Below are 27494 nucleotides of genomic sequence, written 5' to 3' on the forward strand. Positions count from 1 at the left end.
TTCAAATGTTTCACCTGGAAAAATCCTTTACCTGCCCATCAACATCTCCAAGGAGGAATCTATAGGTATTTATAGAGCTGAGAAGAGAGCTGCTGTGGCCAGATGTTCATTTTACACTTGTTTACCATCCAATCAATTCCCAGGCCCGACGGTCTTGTTCTTACACAACACGTTGTTTGTTTACAGCCTCACTTAGGATGGCCTTTTCCTCCCAATCATCTGTAATCTTACAGAAGACCTGCAGATAATTGACTTTCAATCAGGGCCTCAAAACTTTTACGCCATTTTCCTTAAGAAATGCAATCAGCAACATCTTCTTTCCAGACAAAAACAGAAATCCTAATTACATTGCATTCACCAGTCTGGTTACTGCCCTCCTCATCCTGCAGTGCTAATACTGATGTGGTGGGAGCACTGGGTCCTGTTGTCTTCTACCCTGTGTTTAGCATTTGCTATAATGGTGAGTGGACTAATTGACTGTTTAATGTGTTGGCGGTTCTCCTCTGATGTGTGGGTCTTGATGGAAAAGTGTTGTTCTTCCATCTTGAAACAGTAAATCAATATCTGGGGAAATAATGATTTCTTGCTGCCCGCATAGAGGAAAATAACAACAATGTGTAGTCTAGGCTAGCTTGGCTTACATTTTCTTTCACAGCTAATGAACTGTTAGGCTAGGCTACATATTCATAACATTATTTAATATTTTGATTTATTTACAAATGTGTACATCAGCTACTCTTTGCTATACGAACACATGTGCAAATAGCGAAAACGACATCACAAATGTTTCCAGGGGAACCAAACAGGGATGAACCTGCTGTAGCTCAATGCTTTGTGAAGTTATTGAAGTCTGCTGCTCGTCATTGGCGATAGAAACTTTTCACAAGGTTTTTCGTTTTACTCGCATGTATCACACTTAATTAATTCATAGCTGCCGGTAACTATTTGTAGAGATAAGTTGTTGGTCATGAAAAACCGAAGTCAACATGTGCCCTTTATTATTTATAATATTGAGGCCCAGCTTTCCCTTTATTACTGTTTCTTAAACAGTTTGTAGTGATTTTTGAAAGTATTACATCATAGCCACACTGCGGAGGTGTACAACCGTTCCCCTTTTTTACTCCTTTGCCAAAGGGACACACTCGTATTGTTTGTGCTGATGAGTCGAGTGGGATAATTTCATTCAGCATTAATTTGGAAGAGCTGGATGCCTGAAATAACTCTCTTGCACTTCACTGCTCTGTAACATGGTGCAAAGAAACAAAGTACATTTACGTAACTACTTAGCTCAACTACAAGGTACTTGCATTTTACTTTGAATTTACTTACATTTTACATTAGTATTTGCTCTCGGCTTCTTCCACTACAAGCACAAGAGATACAGCCTTAATTTGCCCATCTTGTTGTTATCCCAGTACCTACTATTGAGAGTAGTTAAATGTAATTAGATGGTCTTTGAAGTGGTTTTCATTAGCGTATAAAACAGCAATGAACACAGATTTCTATAAGGTGTTCTTTGTATTACTTGTGTAAACTGGATTTTATCAGTGGTCGGGTTTGGAAAGACCTTTGTGAGCCTCCATCGCTGGTCGGACAAAGCGTTGTTCATCCATCTATATCCATCCTCATAATTTGAATAGAGTTAGAAAAATAAACCTCAATATTTGCTCCGTTGGTCTGAGGACTGAACAGAATACATACAATCCTAGCAGCAGGGTGCAATAACTGAATATTGCATATATATATATATATATATATGCAGTAATCTTTATTGGTTTGATCAGTTAAAGATAGATTCAGTCAGTTCTTTGCTTTTAAATGTGTGAATAAAACTGTGGCCAAGGCAAATGTAGGATGATGCAACCAAAGTAAAAAAAAGAAAAAGAAAGACAAAAGTCAAGGAAGTGAAGGGACCTAGAATCAATTCAAGTCAGTGAGATGAGAGTAACTGTGATGTGTGTAAAGTGAAGAGTGCTTAAAGTGTGGGTTTGATCAACGGGCCTTTGTTTGGGAGCTAACATGAAGGTTTGAAGTGTGATTCCCGTGGAAGCAGGTCAGCGCTCAAGTGTTTGTGAGAAACTGTTACTGCCGTTGTAGGCTTACAGCCTTTTTTTACAAGCCTCGTATTGATAATTTAGAGCCAAAGTCAAGAATCAATAAAAACGGTATTGTCTATGAAGGACATAAGGAGGCAGAGGAAGGATGTTTTATAGTGTTTGAGCTAGTTGTAAATCATCGGCCTGTAAATCATCAGGTTGTTAAAGTTTAAGACTATTTCCGGATATTTTGACATCAAGAAAAAATGTTCAACCGAGAACAAATGAGGCCGACTTGTTATATTACCTGCACCAAGGTGGTTATGTCCGTTTGTTGGTTGGTTGATTTGCAAAATCTACTTGAAGGATTTCCACAAAACTTAATGGAAGGATGTGTTATGGGTCAGGGAAGAACCCAGTACATTACATTCATTTGGACAAATCGAGTAGTTTTGACATTTCCCTTGATTTCTGAAAAACCAGGCATGTTTAGGAGGCTGGTATTTTAAGTTTGTGCAATTTGGTGCAGATCCAAATAAAAATTAAGATCTTGTGAGTATAAATGTGGTTTCATAAGGGGACTGATGCGCCTCAGTGGAGATATGCACTCTCCTCAGTGCCACTCTAGTTATCCTTTTTATTTTTTTAAGTAAAGATGGTGACAAACATCAATTCATTTTTCTTTTGCCAACCTGCAACATTGAATGTAACATTTGAACACTTTTATTATAAACACAGGGCTTGTTGACTTTGAGAGATGAAAACAACAACCGACGTCCACCACTCCAAAACAAACAGCCTCGAAAATGACAACACATCAAACCTGAGTAAAGCAGCTTCACGATAGAAATCTCTCATAGTTCTCCAACATGTTGTGGTTGCTGTTATTTCAGGATTCCTTCAGTGCTCATCATTACCGAGGTTTCTTGGTTCATATGAGTAATTCTCTGACTTTCCCCAACTTTACACTAAACATTTTTACAAATGACTAGAAAGGTTAAAGGCAAAATGCAGAAAAAACAAAACGATCCCTAACAAGTGAAGAACAGTTGCTTTTCAACCTCATTATTTGTTTTTCAGTATCTTTGTTGCATCACCACAAAGTGTGAGCACAGTTTTCATTTGTCCCAGGTTGGGTCCAGGTGCTCAAATAGACCTATACATTCTAAATGTGTATGTCTACAACACACAACTGTTAAATTGATTGAAAACCTTTCACCGACCCTCGCTGTCGTTTTAACTCGACACAAGAGATGTGATGATCAATTTTCCTCATTTCTCTAAACAGCAGTAACTGCTCAGAGCTCTGCAATTATATGGATCGGTTCCAAGCAGGGTTCACTTATGTGTCACACCAGTGTTCCAGTTCAATCAGTGATCATGGTAACTGGTGTTCTTTGTTTACATTTAAGGCACAGATTCATCGTATCCATGAAAATTCTGGTAGCCAAACAAAATTCAGAATTCTAACATATGGTCCTTCATGTCAAACCTTGTCCGCTTAGACAAAATAAACCATTAGCAACTAAAAGAAATAATGTAATGCCACAGTATTTGTAATCCTTGGTGATATATAAGCGGTGATTAACAGCTATGAATTACAGGATTTAAACATTATTTTGCCACAAATATTTCTGGTGTTGAGCACTTCAATGATCCTGTTGCCATGACAATGATTTATCTGCTAAGGTGGATTAAGAGCAGTTCAAATCCTGTCCAAACAAATGTGAAAGAGGTTGTCGCCAAATTATCAAATGCATTTTTGTTCGGAATAGCAGAAACAAGGCAATATTTCAGCGAGGACAATCCATTTAACATGAAATACACAACCCCTGAATAAACGCTAATGGATTAGCCACGGTTTGACTGGGGCCTTTCATTGTTTCTGTCAAAAGCAAAGCTCACGCAGGGCAATAACAGACTCAACAGGTGGTTGTCCAACACGGCTCTATCTAATACAAGAGGAAAAACAAACATGCATGGCTGTTCTATAATTAAGACATTAATCAAGTGCTCCGAACCTGCTCCACACGTGTGTCATGTTGACCAAACACCCGACACGGTTCAAATAAATCATCTGATGATTGCAGAGCCTCGTGTTCTTTCTTGGAATAAATAGCATTCGCACTGCAACAACTACTGAAAGCAAATTATAAAACAAGCAGCTTCCGTGATGAGCTTTTCAGCTATTCTCAGATGATGATCCACGGCTCAGCAGAGAGAACATCCACCACTTCCTCCTTTAAAATCAGGTCTTTAGCAAGAAATGAGTTGGGGTTACATCATGGAAGCTTAAATATCCACCGCTGTATTAATCTGAAAGCATATTCGCTCACACAGAAGTCTGACTGTGTTCGTGTAGGGGAGTGATGCTTCCACATGACCAGTGGCATATATCTGTGCATTGTAAAAACCACTATGTGCAAAAGCAATTTCCTTCGATGTGCGCATGGCAAAGGTTTTATTTTTTTTTTCAGGCTTGGTTAAGTAGACAGCATCTGTCCGTGGGAAGTTGTGACTCTCACCAGTTAACGTGGACAATCAATCGATAGCAGGTGTTAAATGGCTGACAGGTAAGATTTATGGGTAATTTGAGGCGTCAATTGAGCAGATTGTGCAACAAGGAAGCTGCTTGACTGAGCTATATGTCCCTGAAGGAATATTTCAGACCCAGTATGGCCAGTATGTGATGTACTGTTGTCTGTAAAGAGGCTTTCACATATGCACTGAAGTCCGGACATTTTCCTGAAACTTCCCAGAGGGGCTGCACATCAACCTGAACTTTAGGCGTGTGTTGGAAAATTCACAGCGCACACACATCCCTCCACCAAGTTCATAGAAAACTGTCCTGTCGTTTTTTACGGAATCCTGCAAACTAAGAGACCGACAAACAAAAGCAACCAAACAAAATGACCTTCTTGACAGAGGTGACGTGCACCGGCTCTCTCCCAACAATGGTTTTCAGTAACTACCACACAACTTGAACCTCTCCGCACACTTCATAACCGACTCACAAAGCACCACTACCACGGGTGACATGCACCTCTTTGTGGCTGCGGTTACATGCTGACATTTCACTCACACACAGCGAGGGCCTCACTTCCCACAACGGAGCAGCCAAGTTGGAGTGAGTCACATTTCCACAGGTGCAGTCGGGCCGTTCGGTTTCTATTGTTGAACGAGCGACTGGAGGCAGGCAGACTGTCACTGAAAAATAACAAGTCTATAGTAATTCATATAATTATTGTTTGTTCATGTCCATAGATGGAGAGGGAACGCGGAGCTCGGAGAGTGACAGGTGAGGACAGAGAAGAAAGGGCAGAGGGAAGAAAAGAAAATAGCTAAATACAGGAAGATTGGCCCAATATTCCATTGATTCAAATGGCTAATTTCAAATACAAAGCTGTAAAATACATGAATTCAAAAATTATTAATGAGTCCATCAATCATATAGTAATTACCTCAACCCCCGCGGTCCCATTGCCCCCACGTCAAACCACTTGATCTACAGGAATTTTACAGCCAGTAATGTTCTTCAGTTTACCAGTCGTTGGCAGACAGACAGAGAAACAACATTTCTGACCGTGTTACTGAGCTAAATCCTGAAACTGTTCAACACCAGGGGAGGAAAAAAGATCTTTTCTTCACTACATGACGTGACACCTCTGTGACCTCAGCTGAACAAATTTGTATCCTCGTCATTATGGCCAGCAGGGTTTTGTTGAGTCATATTTTTAAATGACTAACGTTCCCGTCATGGATGGGTATTTTTTTTTTTATCCTGCTCTCTTCTGTCAGTTCACATCCACTCGGTTTCTGGTCAGCATGTTGCTTCAGCAACGCCAGACGCAAACAATCGGCCGCTTGTCCTCATGCGTGTCTTTATTTATTTTTTATGCAAACGCTGGATTAGTCAATTTCTTTCAGACAAAAATCACAATAGACCTTTTTTTTTTTATTTTTTATTTTTTTACAGCAGACACATTTTGACACAGTGGGAAAGTGGAAATGGAAATAAAAAAAAAATTGGCGATGGCAGCTTTCCATGTAGGTGAGCCAGTTTCAGGGCTCGGGCTTTGTGCTTGCTTACTCACCGACATGGTGCACTTAATGGAACAGAGCCACCAATGATGCTGTTATTTACCCTTGTGCTTTTCCTGCTTTGGCAAGTCAGCAGGGGGATTTGGGTTGTGCGGGTACCAGACTTATATCACTCACCGAGAGAGATGATCCACAACAGCTTGCAAAATAATTGAGCAGCTCCCTGAGCGGCTGTAATAGACGGTTTGCATTATTGCGAAGAGTAATTGGGATATTGGATCCATCCACTGATCCACAGCACTGAGGGAGATCACATCTCTCTTCAAAGCCGTCCAAGATCTCATGCAGGTTATCTCTCCCTCGGGCAGACGTATGAATTGGCTCTGTAATGTCTGTAGAGCAACGCACACCCCCTGAAAACAGAAATGCACAGTTGCTTTACCTGTTCAAAACAACTGTGAAATCCATGCTGGTTGGTAAAGGTACCAAATGGAAACAGCAACGGCATGGTTTGGCTTAAATGTGCTCTTTGTTTGAAATGGTCAAAGTTTTCTACAGTGGATATCAGAGGTCTCATGTTGCTGTCGAAGCTGTGGCCGAAGCTTCATGTCTTTTGCTTTTTTGCTCGTCGCAGATTGCATTGTCCTGTGAATCTCAACAGTCGGAATTTCCCCGACATGAATTTGATCTTTTCTGCTTTCACAGCTCGCCAGTGCAAAACCCATGTGGCAGTTGTCTGACAAAATAACCAGCCCTTGGACCTTATAGTAGAAGTGACATATATAAGGAATAGTGAAATGTGGAACACAACTGTTCGACGGGACACTTTGGAGATGCATGATAGACACAGGCGTAGACGACACTTTGTCTCGGCGATCCACTTTCGTTTGGATCATGGCATCGCACACCTCCTGAAAACACTGACAAACTCTCCGATGGCATTAGAAAATGTCTTCTTCAACTGGGTGGATACAGGGTATTGGGGATGGCAGAGTTGTGGGCAGAGCTACATTCTTCCTTTTTCATCTTTCCACTTTTGCTTGTCACCAATCTTGTGAATCTCAACAGTTGTCATCACCTGTACATTTGTCCCGTCACACAATGTGGAGGGTATTGGTGCTGACCCACGTGAGGCGAAAGCTACAACCTTTTCCAACATTCATCCTTTTGCGATTTGTTCTCTTGCTCATTGCAAATTACGTTGTTCGGTTAATCTCAACAGTTGGAATTGACCCCCACATGTATTTGTTCTGTTTCGCTTTCTATACGCTTGTGATACAAATCCGACAGTCGTCTGTCATAATAACAAGCTCTTAGACCTTTTAGCAGAAGTACATTATCCATCCATTATCGAAACTGCTTATCCTGTATGGGTCATGGGGGGGGGGACTGATTCCAGCTGACACTGGGCAAGAGGCAGGGTGCACCCTGGACAGGTTGCCAGTGTACTGCAGGGCTAACATATAGAGACAAATGACCATTCACACCTACGGTCAATTTAGTGTCACCATTTAACCTAAGCCTGCACGTCTGTGGTCTGTAAGGAAGCCAGAGTACCCACAGAAAACCCACCACAGACACGGGGGGAGAACATACAAAACTCCCCACACACTCCCCAGCCAAACCAGAGATCCTCGTTGAGAGGCGACAGTGCGAACCGCTACACCCCTGTGTCGTTTTAGCACCAGTGACGTTGGAAATAACGACATGTGAGCAGCGTTTGGCTGGACACACTTTGGAGATGCGTGATAGGCCCAGGTGCTGACGACAGTGTGTCTTGGCAAATCCTCTTGAGTGATCCATGTGCAAATGCCAGGTGAACACAGAGCCAAAATGACTGCTGTTGAAAAGGTCTCGTCCAATCCAGAGACAGAGGAGGGAACTCAGAGCTAAGTACACAGAGTCAGAATTCCCCTGCCACTAAATGCAAAGATTAAGTTTTACAATACTTACTTTCGACTTAACGAGCAAGTGGTGTCATTATTGGCCATGCTCGCTTTAAATGGAATTCAAAATATTTAAAAAAAAATTATAATATATTTACTTTCCCCCCCCGAGGGCTTTACAGTACCAGTATATCTCCGTTCAGCACTCGCTTCCGTTTAAATCCTCCTTCTATGTGAGTGAATAGGCCACATTCTTCTCTGCTCAAAGCAATAAAACAAAAGGGATTGAATGAGTTTTGTCATTCCTTAGGCGGAACTACAAGAAGAAGAAGAAGAAGGAAGAACCCAGAAAGGTTGTAGCTGATGGAGGTCTAACGGGAAGGAGAAATCCATCAATCCATCTTGAGATGATTCTTGCACTGAAGAAAAACATACCTAATACCATAAATACTTGGAGTAAAGAATAGACTGAAGTTGTCAGATGCACCACGAGGATAATTGCTGTTGCTGAGCGGATCTTTGTGTTTCTCTGCTTCCCTGTAGCTAACTGTAGGCTTCGCTAGCTGTGCACGTTTATCTGTACATGCATTTAATCTCCGTGCACTGCACCTGTATTTTTCTTTCCATTTGTATCTCGCTGCCGTACAACAGTGGATGAGTCACTAGTTCTGTGAGCGGGGTTTGGATTGAAGCGTACGGCACTCCCGGACAAGAAATTAACTACACACAGAATATTTATGTACACAATTCATTTTTTGGGGCGGAGAGCTGGAAATTGCATGTATCTTGCAGGCTATTCTGAAAATAGTTGTTCCATTTTTAAGATATTAACATTTAAAACCGGATATAGTTGAAGGGGCTGCTAAAATGGGGAGGGAATAGGGAAGTCCTCAGTGATCTGAAGGCAGATAGTTGCCAGAAGACACATTGTGGGACACGTTATCGAACACCTCTATGTGCGTTTTTCTGCAGACGTGCAGATTTAGAGTAAAACCAGTGCATTAATTGCAGATGCTTTTCCCTTTTGTAATTGTTCCGGGGATGGAAATGCCCGGCATGTGTGTTTACACGGTTACTGTGTCAGCCATTCTGAGCCGCTGCAGGGGGCAGGGTGGAGGGTGTGAGGGTGTGAGGGGCCGGGATCAAATGAGTTAATAGATTTCTTTCCCCCTGTGCTTTTAGCGTGTTGATCTCCTGCTGACAGCTCCGTGCTCGGCTTTAAGCACAGAGGTGGAGGGGTGGGCGGCTCAGAATTGAGCCTCCTTAACACTGCAAACATTTGGTTAATGTACGTTATTGCTCCCCCATTGAGCTGACTTTCACTTTCCATTCACTCGGCGGATAAAAAAGCACCCCTGAAATCCATGTCTCGCACGGGCCATTGACGTTTATGCTTGTCGACGCAATTTGTTTAATTACACACAGAAATATTTGTTTCTTAATTTCCTTCCTCACTGGATGTAGGAGGAACAAGGGATCCATAAGAGAAGCCCTGTGTTATTAATTAAAACACATGTTCTACCTTAATTTTTTCTCTCTCGTGGCCTGTGCTCTGCTACTGTACGCTCACAAACGTGGACGCTCCCTGCACGTGTGTTGTTGTGCCACGCTGTTTGTTGTGCTTCCCCGGTGCTCTTGTTTCTCTCGTGTTTTTTTTACATTTGCTGCTAAGCATCACACAATACTTCTTCTTCCTCCACGCTGCCTGCCTCTCCCTCCTCTCCGTCGCTCTCTCGCTCCCTCTGTAGATATTTGTGTTTCTGTATCTGTGCCTCTCTCCTTCACTCGGTTTCCTCTCATCTCCTTCCCACACACACTCAGTGTCCTTGTACTGTGGGCAGCGTATATGTGCACAGAAGCACTTGAGACAACTTTTCTATTTTTTTTTTTCCTTCATACGGCCAAGCCACTTAGCAGCTTTATATAGAAACTACCCAAGGAGAGGATTAACAGGAGGGAACATCAACAGTGCAGTGTTATAGAACACACGCTCACACATGTGAACGCACCACGCTGCTCTAGTCACTAAGCCTTGGCCATGCAACCGTACTCTGCACCCCTGTCACCCACCTTTGTATGATGCATTAATACAGTTAGTCCCCCCCCCTGCAGATGCTCTTATCCTTATGGGATTGTAGCGCACAGTATGGAGCAGCTTTTCATCACACTGAGCGCAGAAAGCATATTTGACTTCGGTGGAGCCTGCGACCCTCTGACTTTATTCGATCACATCGTTTTCTTTCAGTCAGGTGAGGCGGTTTGTGTCGGTTTGCGGCTCGCGGGGCATCGCTCACTGCCACTCTCCACCTAACTCGCCGGATCAGAGAGGAGTCCCACACGTTTGCAGCCTCAGCACACGGGGCGTGCAATCTCGCTCGCCCATGCACATCATCGGCCTCTCGCCTCGCATACACACACACAAACACACACATATGCACACTCACACTCAAAAAGTACATTCTTCATTATCATTCCAGAGCTGATAGGCTCTAATTATCTGCCTTGGCTCTGATTAGTCTCTCTGTAACAAGCTAATTAGATGGAGCCTTGTAAAATCATCACCACCATTACCACAGAGACATGGCTGGGAAAGACACCAACAAGCAGGAGGCAAGGAATGCATCTCGTGCTGCTCCATGCAAAGATTTGACAGTAAAGTAAATGTTAAGTGCTGCAGCTCTGATTTCCTTTTGATTAAGTGCCTTTTAAACCCTTCCACTTTGCAATACAATCTTTATCCTTTCTCATTATTCATCACCAAAGGATTGTTCCGTCTTACGGGGCAGGATGATCTGACTTAAATTGCACAAACTGCCGCTGTCGACATATTAGGAGATAGCATCTGAACATTGATTGGTTTCTGTGCCCCCACGATACTGTGGCCATTTATCCAAAACGAACCGTCGTCAGATCCGAGTCGGAACTTCTCTCTCCGCAGAGCAACTTTAAAGCCTGAGCAGAGAGCTAGATTAATTCTCTCCTCTAGCTTCTTCCTCCCTCTGTTATTATCCCTCTAACAATCCTTTTAAGAGCTGTCACACACTTTATAGCTATTGTGTTTCGGTTGTGAACACTCTGGAGCTGGCCTGGTGTGCAACACATTGTATTTCCCATCAAAATGCATCTTAACTGTAAGCCAGTTAAAAAAGAGAGAGGAATGGTGATCTCACCATCTGCTTTTCTGCTTTCCAACTCATTTGAGCAAACATGTAGGTGCAGGGAAAGATTTATGATATCAATTCGGACTGTTTGAGGACTTTATACCATTTCCTGTGTGCATGCACCGATCATTACCAACAGAAAGTTTTCTATTATCATATTATAATTGACTTTGGAGAGACATTAGGTTACAGAATATTAGGGAAACCAGCAAGGTAGAACTGTTTTGTGCAGCCACAGCACATCTGTTGCGTCAGCCCTCAGGTTGTGAAAGGATGCATCGCAAACTCCCGCTGCTTTTGTCTTGGATTAAAAAGTCCATTTAAAGCCTGCGGTCACACACAGGAGACCTTTTACATAATGGGATTTGAAATCCATAGTTACTTTTAGCCCTGAGGTAACTCACCTCTGTGCTTAAGAGTGCGTGGGTGGTTGTTTATGTCTGAGTGCATGAGAGAGAGAGACAGGAAGACAGAAAGAGACATGCTAATGTCAGCTCTGTCAAGTGTGCAAACATGTGTCTGGGTGTGACAGGACGACTTGCCAGTATGTCAAACCTTTGTGTTTGTGTTCATATCAGGGTGTGTGTGTGTGTTTGTGTGAGTGTGTGTTTGTCCTGGCAGGGGGGTTCTCCCTCTCTGGGGTGAGGCAGATGGCCTCTGTGGATCGCAGCCTACTGAACTGGTTGGCAGCTCTTCTGACATTCCTTCATGCCACGCTGACATAAGATCACAGTCAATATTTTGCGGAAATAGTTTCTTAGCTCACAATTCGGTGACTTGCTCCACTTTGCAGGAATAGATTTTACACAAAAAGTGCCCTAGATCAGGCCCGTGACAGTGTAAGAAGTTCTCTATGCACAGTTTCCAGGTCGTGTCATGGTATTTAATGTGGATAACGATCCGCTGCTATCAGTTCCAGCAAGAGGCACGCTGCGCTCTTGTCATATAGACTGCAATGCAGTTGTACATCCCATCTCCTTGAGAGCTGCTGTGCACTCTTGCTGTCTGCCCCAGCTCAGGGTGAGCGAGTTGGTAATTGGATTCCTGGAATCTTCTTATTTTTCTCCAATGAGCCAGTGTGCAGGTGACAAAATGCATGCAGCCATGAGGCATCATCCCAAGGCCCCTGCGGGTAGATCAAGGTAGCTTACACACAGACTTGGTGGATGAGACTGCGACTGAGGCTTCCTCCCATGGGAACCTGGGTGTCTGGTTGCCTGGATGGGAGCCCTGATGGAGAGTGGCTGGTTGACGTCACATTCACTAACCTCCACCATGGGGCCAAACAGCTTTCCTGACATCCACCCACAGTGTTCTCGCAAACCAGGCAGCTGTGGTGAAGCAAAAGGAAGTGGAAAGATAGTGGGTACACTGCCATTACATGATAGTGTGATAATTGGCTTTGGCCAACACTTTGAGCTGAACCAACTTCCCTGGCGTCAGTTCCACATTGCAGATACAAGTATGAATGTGGTTTATTCTGATCCTGCAGAATTATGTTTTGCCATCAACTACAGTTGATTTATATCTCACATACCTGTACCCTCAGTTGACTCGCTGCTTTACGCTGCTTTGGATTCCCCTGGCTGCTTGTCTCGCCTCTCCACACACAGTTACATGACAGCTGTCACTTTCAGTAACCGCAGCTCCGTCACTATCTCTGCACTATCCCCCAGGCCCAGATTGGTACCTGAACAAGGTGAAGCTGAAGATCATTGATGTCAATGACAACGTCCCTGAGTGGAATATGAAGCCGTACCCTTACTTGGCTGTAGTTTCCCCCGAGGCCTCTGCTGGAACGCTCGTCTACCAGCTCCAGGCCCAGGACGGGGATGAGGGCCACAGTGGAGAGGTGGAATACTTCCTGTCGGATGGTAAGCACGCACACACACGCACACACACACACAAGACGCATAAGTAGAAAGTGGTATTAAAATAGGTTGTGTTGTTGTTAAAATAGGTTGACAGTCCATACAACCTTGGAAATAAATCCAACTTGTCAGACACCAGCAGAGTCGCGCAGACAGCCACAGGCATTCACACATTCATTCATGCATCCATACACTTTTTAGGTGTCCATTAGTTTCACTGCTTCCCTTTCACCCTGTCTCTCTCTGCCTCTGTGTCTCAGTTGCTTTCCTCTCTTGCACACACACACACACACACACACACACACACACACACACACACACACACACACACACACACACACACACACACACACACACACACACACACACACACACACACACACACACACACACAGGCATACGCAACCACACACACACAGCCAGAGGCCGTCACACGTTTGTTTATGCACTTATCATGCACTCTTGTCTATCTGTCTCCTTCTCTCTATTTCATACACACACACAGAATCAGGCAAACACACGCCCGCACGCACAAAACGCATGCACAGTGGGCTTTTGGAAGTCAGCCAGGGTAGTATACCCCCTGGTGGTTGAGGGGATAGAGGTTTGTTGGCATGTCAAAGATGGGGGGATGCGCTAATCTTGCCAGTGGGGCTTTACAAAACCCTGCCGACTTCCGTCTGACTCGCATTAGTCCGTCACACAGCACCCTGATGTGAGTTAAACCACGATTACCACGAGGTACCCGTGGTCTGCATGACCATGCTAAGAACTCATGTAAGCATGAGGTTTGCTGCTAAAAGCTTGTACAAACTAAGTACTTCACCAAAGTTGTCTAGACCCAATTTAAAGATTCCACATGTATTAAATAACCCTCTTATCCTGTGCTTAACTTTTAAGATCTCAAGAGGATGAGAATAGCTTGGCCTTTTGACAAGTGAGGTCGGCCTGCCTGACCCCATTTTTAGTATTTAGCAGTGCTGGGAAAGTTATTTAGATCTTCTCTCTAAAGCTGTGAGGTTTTCCTGTAAATAAAACGGGTTGTCACAAAAATGCAGTGTGTGTATTTTGGACGTCTTCCTCGATAAACATTTGCAAAGCCCAATTTTTTAATTATTAAAAAATGCATTGTTTACATCCACGTTCACTAAAGTCGTCTTCTTCTTCGCCGCCTTTATTGATGCATTGCTACAAATATTTGCACATTACTGTCACCAGCTATCAATCAGCAGAGCCGTGAGGAACAAATGTTTGTTTAGTGGCCCACTTCTTTGCATTCATACACCTGCATTGTTGTGGGCAAACACAGTATAAAAGGAAATGCAGGTCCGCTGTTCCATAGTGCTGCTAGTGGTCACAAATGCTACAGGGTACCTTTGAGTAAAAGAAGAAAAACCTTGATCTAAAAATACATCATCTGGAGTAAAGGTGCTTCAGTCTTGCAAGTACAGAAAGATTCATAGCAACAGTATTCACTTTGCAGCATAATAAGAACGGTTACTTTAGAAACTGGAATATCACCTTTTTTTCACAGACAACGTAGAGAAGTTATTGAGAGAAAGATTTAAAAATTACTGGTTGTGGTCTTTTCATAAATGGAAAAAATAGACAGGTACTAATCTTGTCCTTCCAAGGTAACCTGCAGGTTTTGGAGCAATGTCTCTATGGGTTGGATTCTGTTTTGTTTAAGTCCTTCGCAGCTTCATGCTTGTGAAAACATGTCATGATGATAGTTATTATGGAAAGAAGCTACCAAACATGAACAGTGTAGGTACCAAATATTCAAAAAGTTGAATCTGCTATCAACACTGATACATTTAACCCGTAGTGTAACAAATAGGGCTTAATGTGCAGCACAAGGACAACCACCTTCAGCTCAAACTCCCCAAACTTAAACTCCTGGAGAGATCAGCCAGTCAAATCAAAGATGAATAGATTAAGTATATTGATAAAATAATAGCCATTGGATATGTAGAGGTTTCCAACTGTTTTCCTTTTTCTTGGGTTGATAATGATAAAGAAGAATCGTCATCCAATAGTAACAATTTGGGGCAAAAAGGTTTTTCTCAGTGAAGTAAATGAAATAGTCTGAATATGTAAGAAAGTATTAATGTCACTAATACTCGCCGGTACAGGGGCCACCTGTGTGTTGAGTCGCTTATTCTCTGAAATGTACCGCGGCTCAGATTTTACCTAATTTGTACGTTTCTCTGGACCAAAGCTTCCGCGAAATTAATAATTGCAAAATCTAAATTCAGGTTAAAGTTGAAGCTGAATGTCAAAATACAAAACAGCAATTAAAGAGTCGTCTTGATGAAGCTGCTTTAAAAATCTGAAATCCATTGGGTTTTGTCCGTGTTAGAATAATAAGAGGATGTAAACATTGATCATGTCTTTAATAATCTTTAATTATTAAAAACACATGCTCTAAAATCAAAGGTAATTCCCTGTGGCACAAAATAAGATTTTAATTAAACTAACCTCGGATTTTTGTGTTTATTTTCATGTCCAGATCACTGATACTGTTTCCATAAATAAATAAATTTCAGAGAAATGCAGCATTTCAATGAATACGAATTACTGCGTATTTTAGAAAAAAGTGTGTTGTGTTTCCTTAACTCAGCAAACCTTAGGCAGACCATTTCAAATTACCATTTGGGTAACATTTCTGAGTTGTTATTCCAGTCAGCAGTATTGGATTGGTTTGGATCCAGTCCGAGAAAATAATATTGTATTTCCCTGTAGGTGGTGACGGCTGCTTTGCGGTGGACAAGAACACAGGCCAGGTGGTGACCACGGGGCTGGTGCTTCAGAGGGACAGAGAGTACTTGTTAAGCGTGGTGGCCCTTGACGGCCTGGGCAGCCGCAGTGCCCCCGCCATGCTCTCCGTGATGGCAGGAGCCCGAGCACCGCAATTTACCAATATTAGCTACGCCATCTCCATACCGGAGAACACACCTGAAGGACAGCCGTGAGTACCGCATGGACCAACATCCGCTCGCACATACATAAGCAGGTTGGAAATGACTAGTGGCTGGATTCCATTTCGCTTTGCTTCAGTTTCAGGGCCGTGGTATTTTTGCATCCTGGCTCCCAGTCACATGGTTTAGGTCTGTCAGGGACACCTGAAAGCCTTGTACGACTATAGAGTCAGAATATGTAATGGAAGAGTATTAAAGAAAAACATTGCAGGAGCAATACACGCCCTGCACATGCAGGCAATGTCGTAATTTCATAACGGTGTCGTGATTTTGTGATTTATACCATATGATTACAAATTATTGATCAATCCAAATAAGCTGTAATTACCTTGGACGAAGAGGTTATGTTTCCATTGGCGTTTGTTTGTTTGTCTATTGATTAGCACAACACAAAAGATGCTGGACTGACACTACAAAACTTGGTGGAAAGATGTGGTCAGTGTAGAACTAGTTCAAAGTTCATTTCACAGAGATGAAAATGAAGTTCACATTCGTTTGTTCCTTTTTTTTTATTGGGATGGATATGATTTAGGTGACAAACTGACGATCTCGTATTTAGATATTAATTGATGGTGTCTGATCATGAATCTGGTTCCTCAGGTCACTTTAACACTGAGTCCTGGCTGTGCGCGTCACGTCTGGTGTTATGCAGCCTCATAAACTCTGGAGCGAATCAAACTAATCAAATAAATTCCATGTACTGATCAGGATCTAATTACTTGTGTTGAGTGTTGGTGCTGTTCATTAGTTAAAGTGAGTGCAGGTCAGCAGGAGAGTGGAGGAGGACACAGGAAACTCCAGACAAGTTTGCCTAAAAAGGCATTTTTGAAATATGCATGATGCAAGTCACTTATCACATAAGATGGGAAATCACTTTCTGATCAATTGAAGCTTCACATTGTCCCTCTGGTCCTGTTATTTACAGAGACAGGTTGAAAAATGTGTTAATATTTTTGTTGACTAGGACCTGGACCTTTGACCGATCAGCTCCAAAAGAGAATCATCTAGAGATACTCTCCCAAATAATATCCCCATCCAGATTGTTGAAAATCAGTCCATTTGTTGTTGAGTACACACGCACACACACGAAAAAGCAGAATAAAAACCCAAAGGTATTGTCATTATATTCATATCTGCAAAGTGCCAAACTCTAGTGAATGCAAACATGAAATCATATCGCTCACACAAACAGTTTCACATCTTTATATATTAAATAACTGGGGGTAGAAACCCACTCGTCGTGGGTTTGGATTTCCACACTCTGCCTGTTAAGGTCGACTGTATGTTGGTGAATATTCATTTGGTCACACCAGCGCACTCGAGACACAAATTGACATGTCATCGTCACACGCCATTAGAGAACACAGACCAGAAAACAAACATTGAGATCTGCATAACAGTATTACATTATTGCACAGAACTGACAAGTAATGATTGAATGTGCTTATGGGACGTAGTCAATGGGCCATACAGTAATTGATTTCATTACAATGCAGTGCTGATGTAGGAAAAGAGGATTTCGATTTTAATTCAACATGTGCGCAATTGAAATGAACGGCTTTTCGTTGTTTTTGAAAATCACTTTCCCTTTGTTCGGCAGCTTCCTGGTGGTGCTCGCCATTTCCTTCCAGAAGCAGCCAATCGGCTACAGCCTGCTGATCAATCCCAGCAGTCTTTTCAGCATCCGGCAGGAGACGGGGGAGATCAGTCTGACCCGGACACTGGATTATGAGAGCGACCAGCGACGCTACCTGCTGATGGTGCGAGCCAGCGAGGAGCCCGGCAGCCTCAGCACGGCCACAGAGGTCAGTTTAGTGAGAGAGGGAGACGGCCAGAGAGCCTGAGTCGTGGGAGTGTTCGTGCGCTCGGCTCAACTAACCCCTAAGCTGAGGTCAATTGTGATGTTTTATCATCGCATCTGCGGCACAAACGTCTGATCCTATTGAAAGTGAAATTCAAAGACAAGCTGTGTTGTGCTCGCTCTTCCCACTGGACTTTCACAAAGCTCTCAGACTAACCTGTTTGCACCTAAATGTTACGTGCAGACTGAAGGTGCATTAACAGCAATGATCTGGTCTCAGCTCTGACCTCCTGACACAACACCGCTCGGCGATAACCACAAAGGACCGACAGCCGAGTTTGAAGCCGTGCAGGAACGGCATGGCTGAATGGTTCTGAAAGGTTAACAAATGGAGCGGGGGGGTTTCTCTTCTTTTTCTCCTTCCTGCTTCCTGCCATTTTATATTCGCGAGTGTGATCTGGAGATGAACTGTGTAAAACACACGTCGGTGTGCGAGAGCTCCAAATCCCGAACACTTCATTCACAAATGAATACTTCGAGATAAACTATTCATGAATTCGGTATCATTTCAATTATTAATTCTGAGATTTTTTTTTTTTCACCCAATTCTCATGTCAGCCGCTCACTCGCTGCCACAGATTTAGCAGGGGCGAAATCTCCCTCTGCTCAACTGCATGCTGTGGACTCTGCGATGGAGACCGGGAAAACCTATTCCAGCTATTTCAGGACTATTACTCAGCTGTCACTTCACACTTTACACACAGCGGTGACAGGGAGCTTGTAGGGCGGAGAGCGGCTAAGGGCCTTTGTCAAAAACACACAGTGAGGCACACACATGCTCGGAACATTTCTATTTTTGACTCAGGGAAGATCATGAAGTGGAAGATAAAGGATGTGTTGAACTGGCATCTTGAGAAACTATAGAATGCAATTTGGATTAAGTTTCAGGGGTCAGATTCCTGTGCATTGGAACATGTTCATATGATTGTCTCCTGGATCTGAGGGTTATGGGAGAGGGGGGTAATTTTGCATTCTTCTACTCTGATTGTGTCTGTGTCCTCCTCTTCCTCTCCTCTCCTCTTCCTCTCCTCTCCCCTCCTCATCACGCTGGCACTAATCAGGTTCAGGTGTTGATAACGGACGAGAATGATTGTGTCCCGGAGTTCCTCCAATCCATCTACAGCGTGGATGGAGTCCCTGAGACTGTAACCACGGCAACGTCCCTGCTGCAGGGTGAGCCTCCTCTGACCCCGCATTTCACATCCATCTGTTTCTCTTTGAGTCGCAGAGAGAAACTATCCAAGACGTCGCTTTTGAGACAAGAAAACAACAGATGTATTTGGGGGGAGAAAGATGCAGTTCAGACCATGAGTCAGTGTTTCAGCATATGGACTCATAATACTTTCACTTTGGCATTCCGAAAGAAACTAAGAGATCTTTTACATCTGTGATCATATAATCATAATTATACTCGAGGAAATACGCTGCAACAAAGACGCTGCATGAGTAATGACACGACAATATGGAATTGATCTATTATGGAACGAGGTTACATTATAATCATCAATGTTGAGTATTTAGCGGCATCGCACTGTTGAACTTGTTAAAACAACCGTACTGTGCTGGGAATTCACTGTGCAAATCTCCATAATGTGTGATAACCTATGTTCCTGTAAAAACATCACTGGCACTTCTTCCCGTTTGCCGCGTTAAACAAGAATTACACTTCTCCCTGCACCACGAGTGTCAGATGTGTTAAGATATCGTACCGTAGAGATCCCATTGCAATATTTAGCTGCAGCCTGAGATAGAGAAGGACCTCAGCAGGATTTAAAGATTTTTTTTTCCCCTCTCTCCATTATACGTTACCCACAAATCAATGCCGGCTCAAGGCAGAAATACCCTTAAAGACGCACATTTAAGACGAAAACGGCGCCATTATTCACGAGTATTCTTACACCTCGAACAGTGTTGTAGTTTTCTATCAAACGCGCCCGTGCCTGTGGGACTTCTTCCCCTCATGTGCTACCACAGTTGATTCATGGGAAATCTCTGGCTCGGGCGATTGTTTCTTGTGAGTTCTGGCTGAGGAAAAAAATGGAACACGTTTAGTCTGAAAACCTTCGAATACACAGCCCGGAGCTGCAGAAATTGGTGCCACAGCAGAGTCGGTACAATCCAGTGCACCGAGGAAAGGATAAATCGATATGGAAGGAAAACGTAGAGAGAGAGAGAAGGAAGGGTATCGCCACTGTGACAAAGTTAGATCAAGTTGATGCACCATGCAAACGTATGACTTTTTAATTCCTGATAAGTCACATCGAGGGGGAAACACAAATGTTCGTCTGGCGGACTGTGTGGCTAAATAATGAAATGTTTCGAGGCACAGAGGGAGTGAAATCTCCATTATCCCATCACCCCTGCATCTATCGGGCCGAAGACACAGATGAACACTCTACAATGAGGCCATCGCTTTAACTTATACCCACTGAGGCTGATGGTTCAGAAGAGATAAGCCCGGAAGCAGCAGTAACAGTGAGGTTTAGGAGAAATTTACTTCTTTCAGTTCTTTATCATTTAACGAGTCAGTCACATTATACAGACCGTACAAAGCGAGTACAGTAAATTGCCAATCTTGAGCTTTATTATGTGATATTGAGACGGAAGCAGGATGAAGCACGGAGATGCGGCTGCTGATGCTTGACACAGAGGAAATAAACACATCAAAAGAATATGCAAGTGTTATGAGTTAGAGGGGAACAAAGGATTTAAGTAAAATTCACATAACAGGAAACTTAAATTAGCTTTGCGACCCCTGGTCTCAATGTTTACCGCTGCAGCCTTAGAAAAAGAAAAATCTCATTACACATCAAAAAACAGATCTATATATTTTTTCGGTGTTATTACATGAGAATAAAAACATCTCCCCACATCGTTGTGATAAGATACAGTCCGGTCGTTCCGTTTTAACCGTCTTTTAGCAACTTCTCGCAAATGATGGTAATCACTCTGGAGGGGCACGCTGCAAATTGTGCACAAGTAATTGTAGCTGTCAGCGCTTATGATCGATGAGATGTTTAGAAAGGCCATGAAGAGATAATGATCGACACAGATGTCAACATTCTCATCAGCTGACGCCACCTAATCAGCCCGTTTCGATTATCTGTTAATTGATGGTCCTCGTGTGATGTCTTCCCTCCCGCCAGTGTTGGCCACGGACTGTGACTCGGGGTTGAACGCCGAGCTCACCTATTACACCCTGAGCCCGGACTTCAGCATCTCGCCCCATGGGACTGTTTTCCCCGCGGGCCGGCTGGACTACGAGAGGCCCAACCATCTGTATGAGTTTGTGGTGATGGCCGTGGACAACGGAGATGAGCCCCATTCCGGCACCGCCACGGTCCGTGTGAGGATGGCAAACGTCAACGATGAGGCCCCTGAATTCTCCCAGACTGTGTGAGCATCCCCTCTCTTATACTGGCAAAATATCCACCCATTCTTTCTACGTTTTTTTCCCTTCATATTTTGGAAATTGTGAATTTTCTGTTTGTTTTACTTTGTAATCTGCAACAAACTATGGTTTAATATGATAGAGTGTAACATTGAACGCCCACTTTTAGAATAGTTCTAGTTCAGGAAGTACATTTCCCATTAATTTCAGAAGATCTTTATAAAAAGTGTTCGAACCACGTCAACCAGCTACGAGATGAATCATGACCATTAAACATTAAATGGCAAAAAGCAAAAGTACAAGACTGTCTACATTGTTTTTTAGAGTGAAGGAACTATGTATCCCATAAACCATTGCAAATTAACCCTTTCCAACAACTTACAGTGCTTCTTCTTAAATCGAACCTTGTTGTAGTGAGTTTCAACCCTTTGGAATGAGAAATCATGGTAAACTTGATTTTTGCAATCACAGCCATCGCTATTACACCTGAGGATTGAGGGTAGTGTAGTACCTGTACTTGACATAGTGACTAAAGCACTTTGTTCATAAAATGCAGTTTAAATCATACAAACTCCTGGATTCTACAGCAGCATATATAAGTCTGCATTGGATGGTTAAAATATTATGGCTAATAATCTAAATCTCTATTCAGGATTTTTCCTCTGGAACCATGTTGAGTTTTCTAAATTCATGTTTAAAACATTCTGCCCTCGAGATAAAATCCTGAATATGTGGACTTGATGCAGTTATTGATTATAATACCTGCTTATTGAGGACTACACTGTATATTGGGATAAAAAGCCAAGACATGCTACGAGCAGACCAATAAGCAATTACAGAAAGGAGTCAGTGTGTGTATGTATCTATGGAGTTTAGATAACAAAGTAATGCTGTAGGATTATTTGAACAAAATGCGAAATGGCCAAGCTGCAGTTGTTTTGCTGTCGCCCACATCTTAAAAAGCTAAAATCTGAGCGTTAACCGTGGCCTGAGTTCAGCTGAAAATATCTAACTTCGTCCCTGAGATAACAAGTTTAGAAAAGTGGTTCCTCCTGCTGGCACTGCTTCTTCATCCCAGATCCACCAGCTCATCACATTTCATTCTATTGGAGGAGCCTTGCTCACCGGGGCAGAGTCGAAGTAGTGGTTTCACCGCCGGTACAGTACATACAGTGGGGACCAAAAGTCTGAGACCACTTTTGGAGCCTGCTCAAGGGCACTACAACCCACATCACGGCCCTGCCTCCCTCCAGGCTGTTCTTTGCAATAACATTCGATGCTGGATGTGCTGCCAGACTTGCGCCCTCGCTAAAGTAGTAAAACTCAATATACAGTGGTAACTGCTCAGAGTCATGACTGGGTCAAACGGATCTCAACAAGCAGATTATTATTATTATAACAGAGTTTTCATCGTTTTCTGTATCTGTCGTGCAGTTCACCATCTACTTGGCAGACGGGGCTTTCCCGGAATTAGTAGATAGAAAAATAATAATAAACTATGTCCTGGCCCTCTCCTTCTGTCTGAAGCGATCAAACAATAGGGAACAATAGTTAGATGCTGTAGAAGTCCCACAACTCAAGCAGAGCAGAAAATAACCCATGGAGGAAAACACACACACACACACACACACACACACACACACACACACACACACACACACACACACACACACACACACACACACACACACACACACACACACACACACACACACACACACACACTATCTCTATAGTCTTGAGGACACTCATTGGCATAATGCATTCCCTAGCCCCTTCCTCTAGCCATAATCATCACAACTCAATGCCTAACCCTAACCTAATTCTAACCCTAAAAATAAGTCTTAATCCTCAAACGGCCCTTTGAATTTGTGAGGACCATCCAAAATGTCCTCACAATGATGGTATTTAACCAGAATTGGCCCTCATAACTACAAATAGACACACACACACACGCAAACACAGACACACATATCATTTGTATTTGTATGGGAATGGTTTTTGATCACCAGAAGCATTTTCCACTGTATGTGTTAATCATAGTCATCTGGCATCAAAACGATCTGTTACTCACTTCTTGCACAAAATAATACAGCTGCGACATTGTTGCTTTCATGCGATGTTGTCAAGGTTTTCTGAAAAAAAATCTTTAGTTCAACGCTGTAATAAAATGGAGCTTTCACACGGCTCAGTGCAGGATGTATTTTTGGCCTTCTCTAAAGGTATGTAGTAAACTGACATACGGATGCAATCCTGTGTGTCCTCGGCCGCTTTTTAGGCAAAGCTGTGCGAGTGGATGGGCAGCAACTGTCACTGTGGTTCTGCTGCAGTTTTCCCCCCCAAACGAGTTAGCCGCTTGTCCTGTCAGTCATGTCCCAATGACCTTCACAGAGGACTGTTGCAGGCCTCCTTCGCCCGCTCTTGTTGCATTGTCAGGTGTCAGTCTCAGTGGGTGGCCAGACAAAGGGCAAAAACAAACAGGCGGGCAGAAAGGACGAGATGTAGACAGAAAAAACATGAAACCAAGGAGGAAAAACAAAGACTGATGCATGGTTGTCGGGCAAGCAAGTCGAGAATACCAAGAACATATGCGATGCGTAGACAGGAGACAGCCAGTCAGATACTGGGTGCAGATAAACAGAGAAGCCTGTCGGCAGTTAGACAAATACTCTTGCCAAACTTGCAAACAGATAGTTAGAAATGCAGGCATTTTGCCAGGCAGGCCGGGTTGGCCTCTTCATCGCACTGAGGCTCACTGAAATGCAGATGAATGCTGTGAGGGCAGAGGAGGACAGTGTCCAAAGACTCAAAGACAGGCATGTTGAGGTAGGCTGAAGCATGCTATGTCAGGCTAATGTCAGACGAAATGAGATACTTGGACAATGCGATTGGACAGATTATTATTTCCCGGCATGCCCTCTTAGTTCTCATCTGAATGAGTTGCAGAGAGGCTAAAAGTGATTGAAGTGTGGGGCTGACAGGCGGAGAGCCTACGGAAATGCAAATCGCCAGACTTTCAGGCCGAGAGAAAGACAGGCGGGCGGTTCGGGCAGGCAGACTCTCGCTGAGTATAACTTCACAGTTCAGTGAGATGTGGGGAGATGCTTCAGGATGAGAAGCGGGGGAGTGTATACAGAGTGTCTCATCCAACAGAGCAGTGGAGAGGTGGCCTCGGAGCCGGGTGACAGATTACAGGTCACTCATGTTGCCACGGAGACTGCCGCGGCATGCGGAGATGAATCACCCATCAGCGATCTTCTGTAAACCATCAATCACCTTTGACTTTGCACCACAGACACTGATCCCTAACCCCCCCCTTCCTCCCACCGACACATACTTAAACGCACACACATTAGAGGAGGGCACATCAGGAAATCTCACAGGGGATGAGTTCTGCTGACGAATCAACTCAAACTCTGCGAGGACGCCGCCCCCCTCTGATATCCAGCTCCTCTGTCTTCCACTCCCACATATCACTTTACCTGCCACTTCAGTGCCAGTCTTCCTTTTTGTCACCTGCTCCCCTCTGCACTCTCTCGCCTTTCGCGCGGTTCACCATTCCTCTTCATCTCGGCGATCCTCCGAGTCACGCAGTTCATCTCCACCCAGTTGTGACTTGCGGTATAGTGGTATATCAGTCTCCTGTGTCTCGATGGGCATCCTGCTGTCCAGCGCCACAGAGCGAGCAAATCACCGTTGACATTTTAAAAGGCTCTGGATCAAATGGCCCACAGTGGGCTGGGCGTTTGGAAGCACCATTTGTTCAATGACTTCAACAGCCCACAGCAGACATTATCATTTGTCTCTGGTCTTGCTGGCTAAGAGGACGGGTTAAATCATAGAGACAAGCAAGAGAAACAACCATCCGTCCAATCAGGCCGCTGATGCTCCGGAATGTGTAAATGATACATACATTCTGTCCGTGTGCATCTGTCTTTGACTTCAATGTGTGTGTATGTATTCTCACTTCCTTGCGCCTGCTAAACTTGAGCTCCTCTCTTGCAGATATCGAACCTTTGTTTCCGAGGACGCGGGCCCCAACACCCTCGTCGCCACAGTCCTGGCCAAAGACCCAGATGGCGATGGTATAATCTACTCCATAACAGCAGGCAATGAGGAAGGAAACTTCATCATTGACAGCCAGAAAGGTGATACTTCTTAATTTTCCAGCCAGGCTTCCCATTTGCATCTCTCACTCTAATTGACAGGCTTTCCGTCAAATCACACATTCAATTTTCTCTAATACGTTTCTGCCACAATGGCGTGCGATGAACGCCCTCTGCTTTCAAAGTCAATGTGGGAAGATATTGAAAGGTGATATTAAAATCTGTAATTTCAATACACGCGCCGCTTTTTCTATTATTGTGCTCATAAATATAAACGATGATATTATTTAGGAAATTTCCCCTCGTGGTTTTTCTTCTTGTGGATACAGAGTGGAATGTCCCCCCCGCCCCCCAACATGTTTCTGTGCTTTCAAGAATTGGCGACTGCACAGTTTATCTTTTTTATTTACCCTTTGATCCGAAACCAGTGGCAATCGCTGTGACATTTGTCACCCAGCCCTTTCAATTCAATTTCACAACAACTGCTCTATCATGGCTCACAATCTTCGGGCCGCGCTCCGCCGGCTCCTCGTTCTTTTGTGTTGTCTTTTTATATTCCTTTCTACCCTTTCTGTGTATCCTCAGAGCAGGGAAATGCTAAGGCTGACGTCCTGTGGGTGCAGGGAAACCACTATACGGCGCCCCCACTTACTGTATATATACGAAGAGTGCTGGCTCATTGAATAGCTGCTAGAGCTCACGTCGCATTTGTAAACAAGGTTGACATTTAAGCCGGGAGAATTACCATGTACATCCCACAGCTCACTTATTTCACTGTAGTGGTGCAGTGCCGTCAGTGTCACGCATCGTCATTAGGAGCTAGGACCCTTCTCTGTGGGCAGCCAGGCTAGCAAGTAAATTGGGGGGAGAGGAAAGTCAGGCACTCGCATCTGTGTGTATCAGCATGCTGTACTGTCTTTAATCAAGAGAAGTGAAAGAGATGAATAGAAATACAACGAGAGAATAAAAACCCTCCCCCCCCACTTCAATGAGTTCCCCCCCACATCACACGCTGCCTGCTCGTCCTGCAACCTCTGATGTTTTTGTACTGCTGTTGACGAGAAAGATGTTGACTCAGACGCCGCATCCTTTTATCCCACCTTTTATCTTGACGGTTACATAAAAGCAGACAAAGGGCGAGAGAGGAACAGCTAATTGGCATCTGCCGAGCCCGGTTAACTTCTAACCCGAGTCACTTACTACTTTGTGTTTTTCGCTCCCAAAGTGCTCGAGTCGGATGGGCGTCTTTAGAGGAGAGCGTGCAATTATTAGATTAGAAATGTGACGAGATCACCACTGTGAAATTGGTTTTTGGATTTAGTCTGCATATCAGATTCTTACCTTTCTGTGGACTTCCAACACTCGCTATCTCTCTCTCTCTCTCTCCCCCCATTTCCAACAACAACAACAAGGAGCATGTGTTTTTCTGCTGTGTTTTTATTGATAGCACATCCTTCACCGACGCAAGGCCACAGCGGCAATAACATCCTGCTTAATGACTAATGGAACAGTTGTACTTATTCTGTTGGGGGCATGTTTTATATAATGTAATTTAATGGGCCTGTGGTCTTTGTAGGGCTGATTCGCCTGCGCTCCACTCCACTTCCTAAGCTTCAGGGGCTGGAGTATGTCCTGAACGCAACGGCCACAGACGACAACGCATCGGGCGGACCGCACTCCCTCTCGTCCACTGCTCGGGTCATCGTTGGGGTCGATGATGTCAACAACAATAAACCTGTATTTGAGGAGGTGAGGATCTCGAAGGAAACGTGGCTCCATTTATCCTGCTTTGTTGTAGTAGAACCCGGGAAAAGAATTTCATATACTGATATATTAGCCAATATATATGATTATGCTATATCTAAAAATTACAATTATTCCCAATTCCTATCATATAAAATGTAGGTGCACTAGTCCCTGTTCTGTTCTGCCTGTTTATTTGAGCAGCAGAAATGAAAGACTGGACTCAGTCCGCAGAACCTTGAAGCTGCACCACCGCTGCTGTTGTCTTTATAGTGAACGTGCTGTTGTCGTGAGCAACAACATCACTTGCATTGATGAGTCCCAGCCACTGCTGCTACAAAGCTCTGGTCGCCTATTTATTCAAAGTTTAATAATATTGAACAACCAATCACACTGCACTTCCTAGGGCCCTTAACC

At 43.7% G+C, this 27494-nt stretch overlaps 1 protein-coding gene across 1 annotated transcript in view; it reads left to right on the forward strand.

The window, feature by feature from the left end:
• LOC118109004 (neural-cadherin) overlaps window positions 1-27494 on the forward strand; it is an 89210-nt gene that overhangs the window by 15464 nt on the left and 46252 nt on the right. The window contains exons 2-8 of the mRNA XM_035155783.2: window positions 12801-12998; window positions 15741-15966; window positions 17577-17781; window positions 18899-19010; window positions 20984-21233; window positions 25234-25376; window positions 26911-27083. Of these exons, the coding sequence (XP_035011674.2) occupies window positions 12801-12998; window positions 15741-15966; window positions 17577-17781; window positions 18899-19010; window positions 20984-21233; window positions 25234-25376; window positions 26911-27083 (1307 nt within the window). The remainder of the gene's footprint in view (window positions 1-12800; window positions 12999-15740; window positions 15967-17576; window positions 17782-18898; window positions 19011-20983; window positions 21234-25233; window positions 25377-26910; window positions 27084-27494) is intronic.

Source organism: Hippoglossus stenolepis, chromosome 5 (assembly GCF_022539355.2).
Source record: "Hippoglossus stenolepis isolate QCI-W04-F060 chromosome 5, HSTE1.2, whole genome shotgun sequence".
Classification (NCBI taxonomy): domain Eukaryota; kingdom Metazoa; phylum Chordata; class Actinopteri; order Pleuronectiformes; family Pleuronectidae; genus Hippoglossus; species Hippoglossus stenolepis.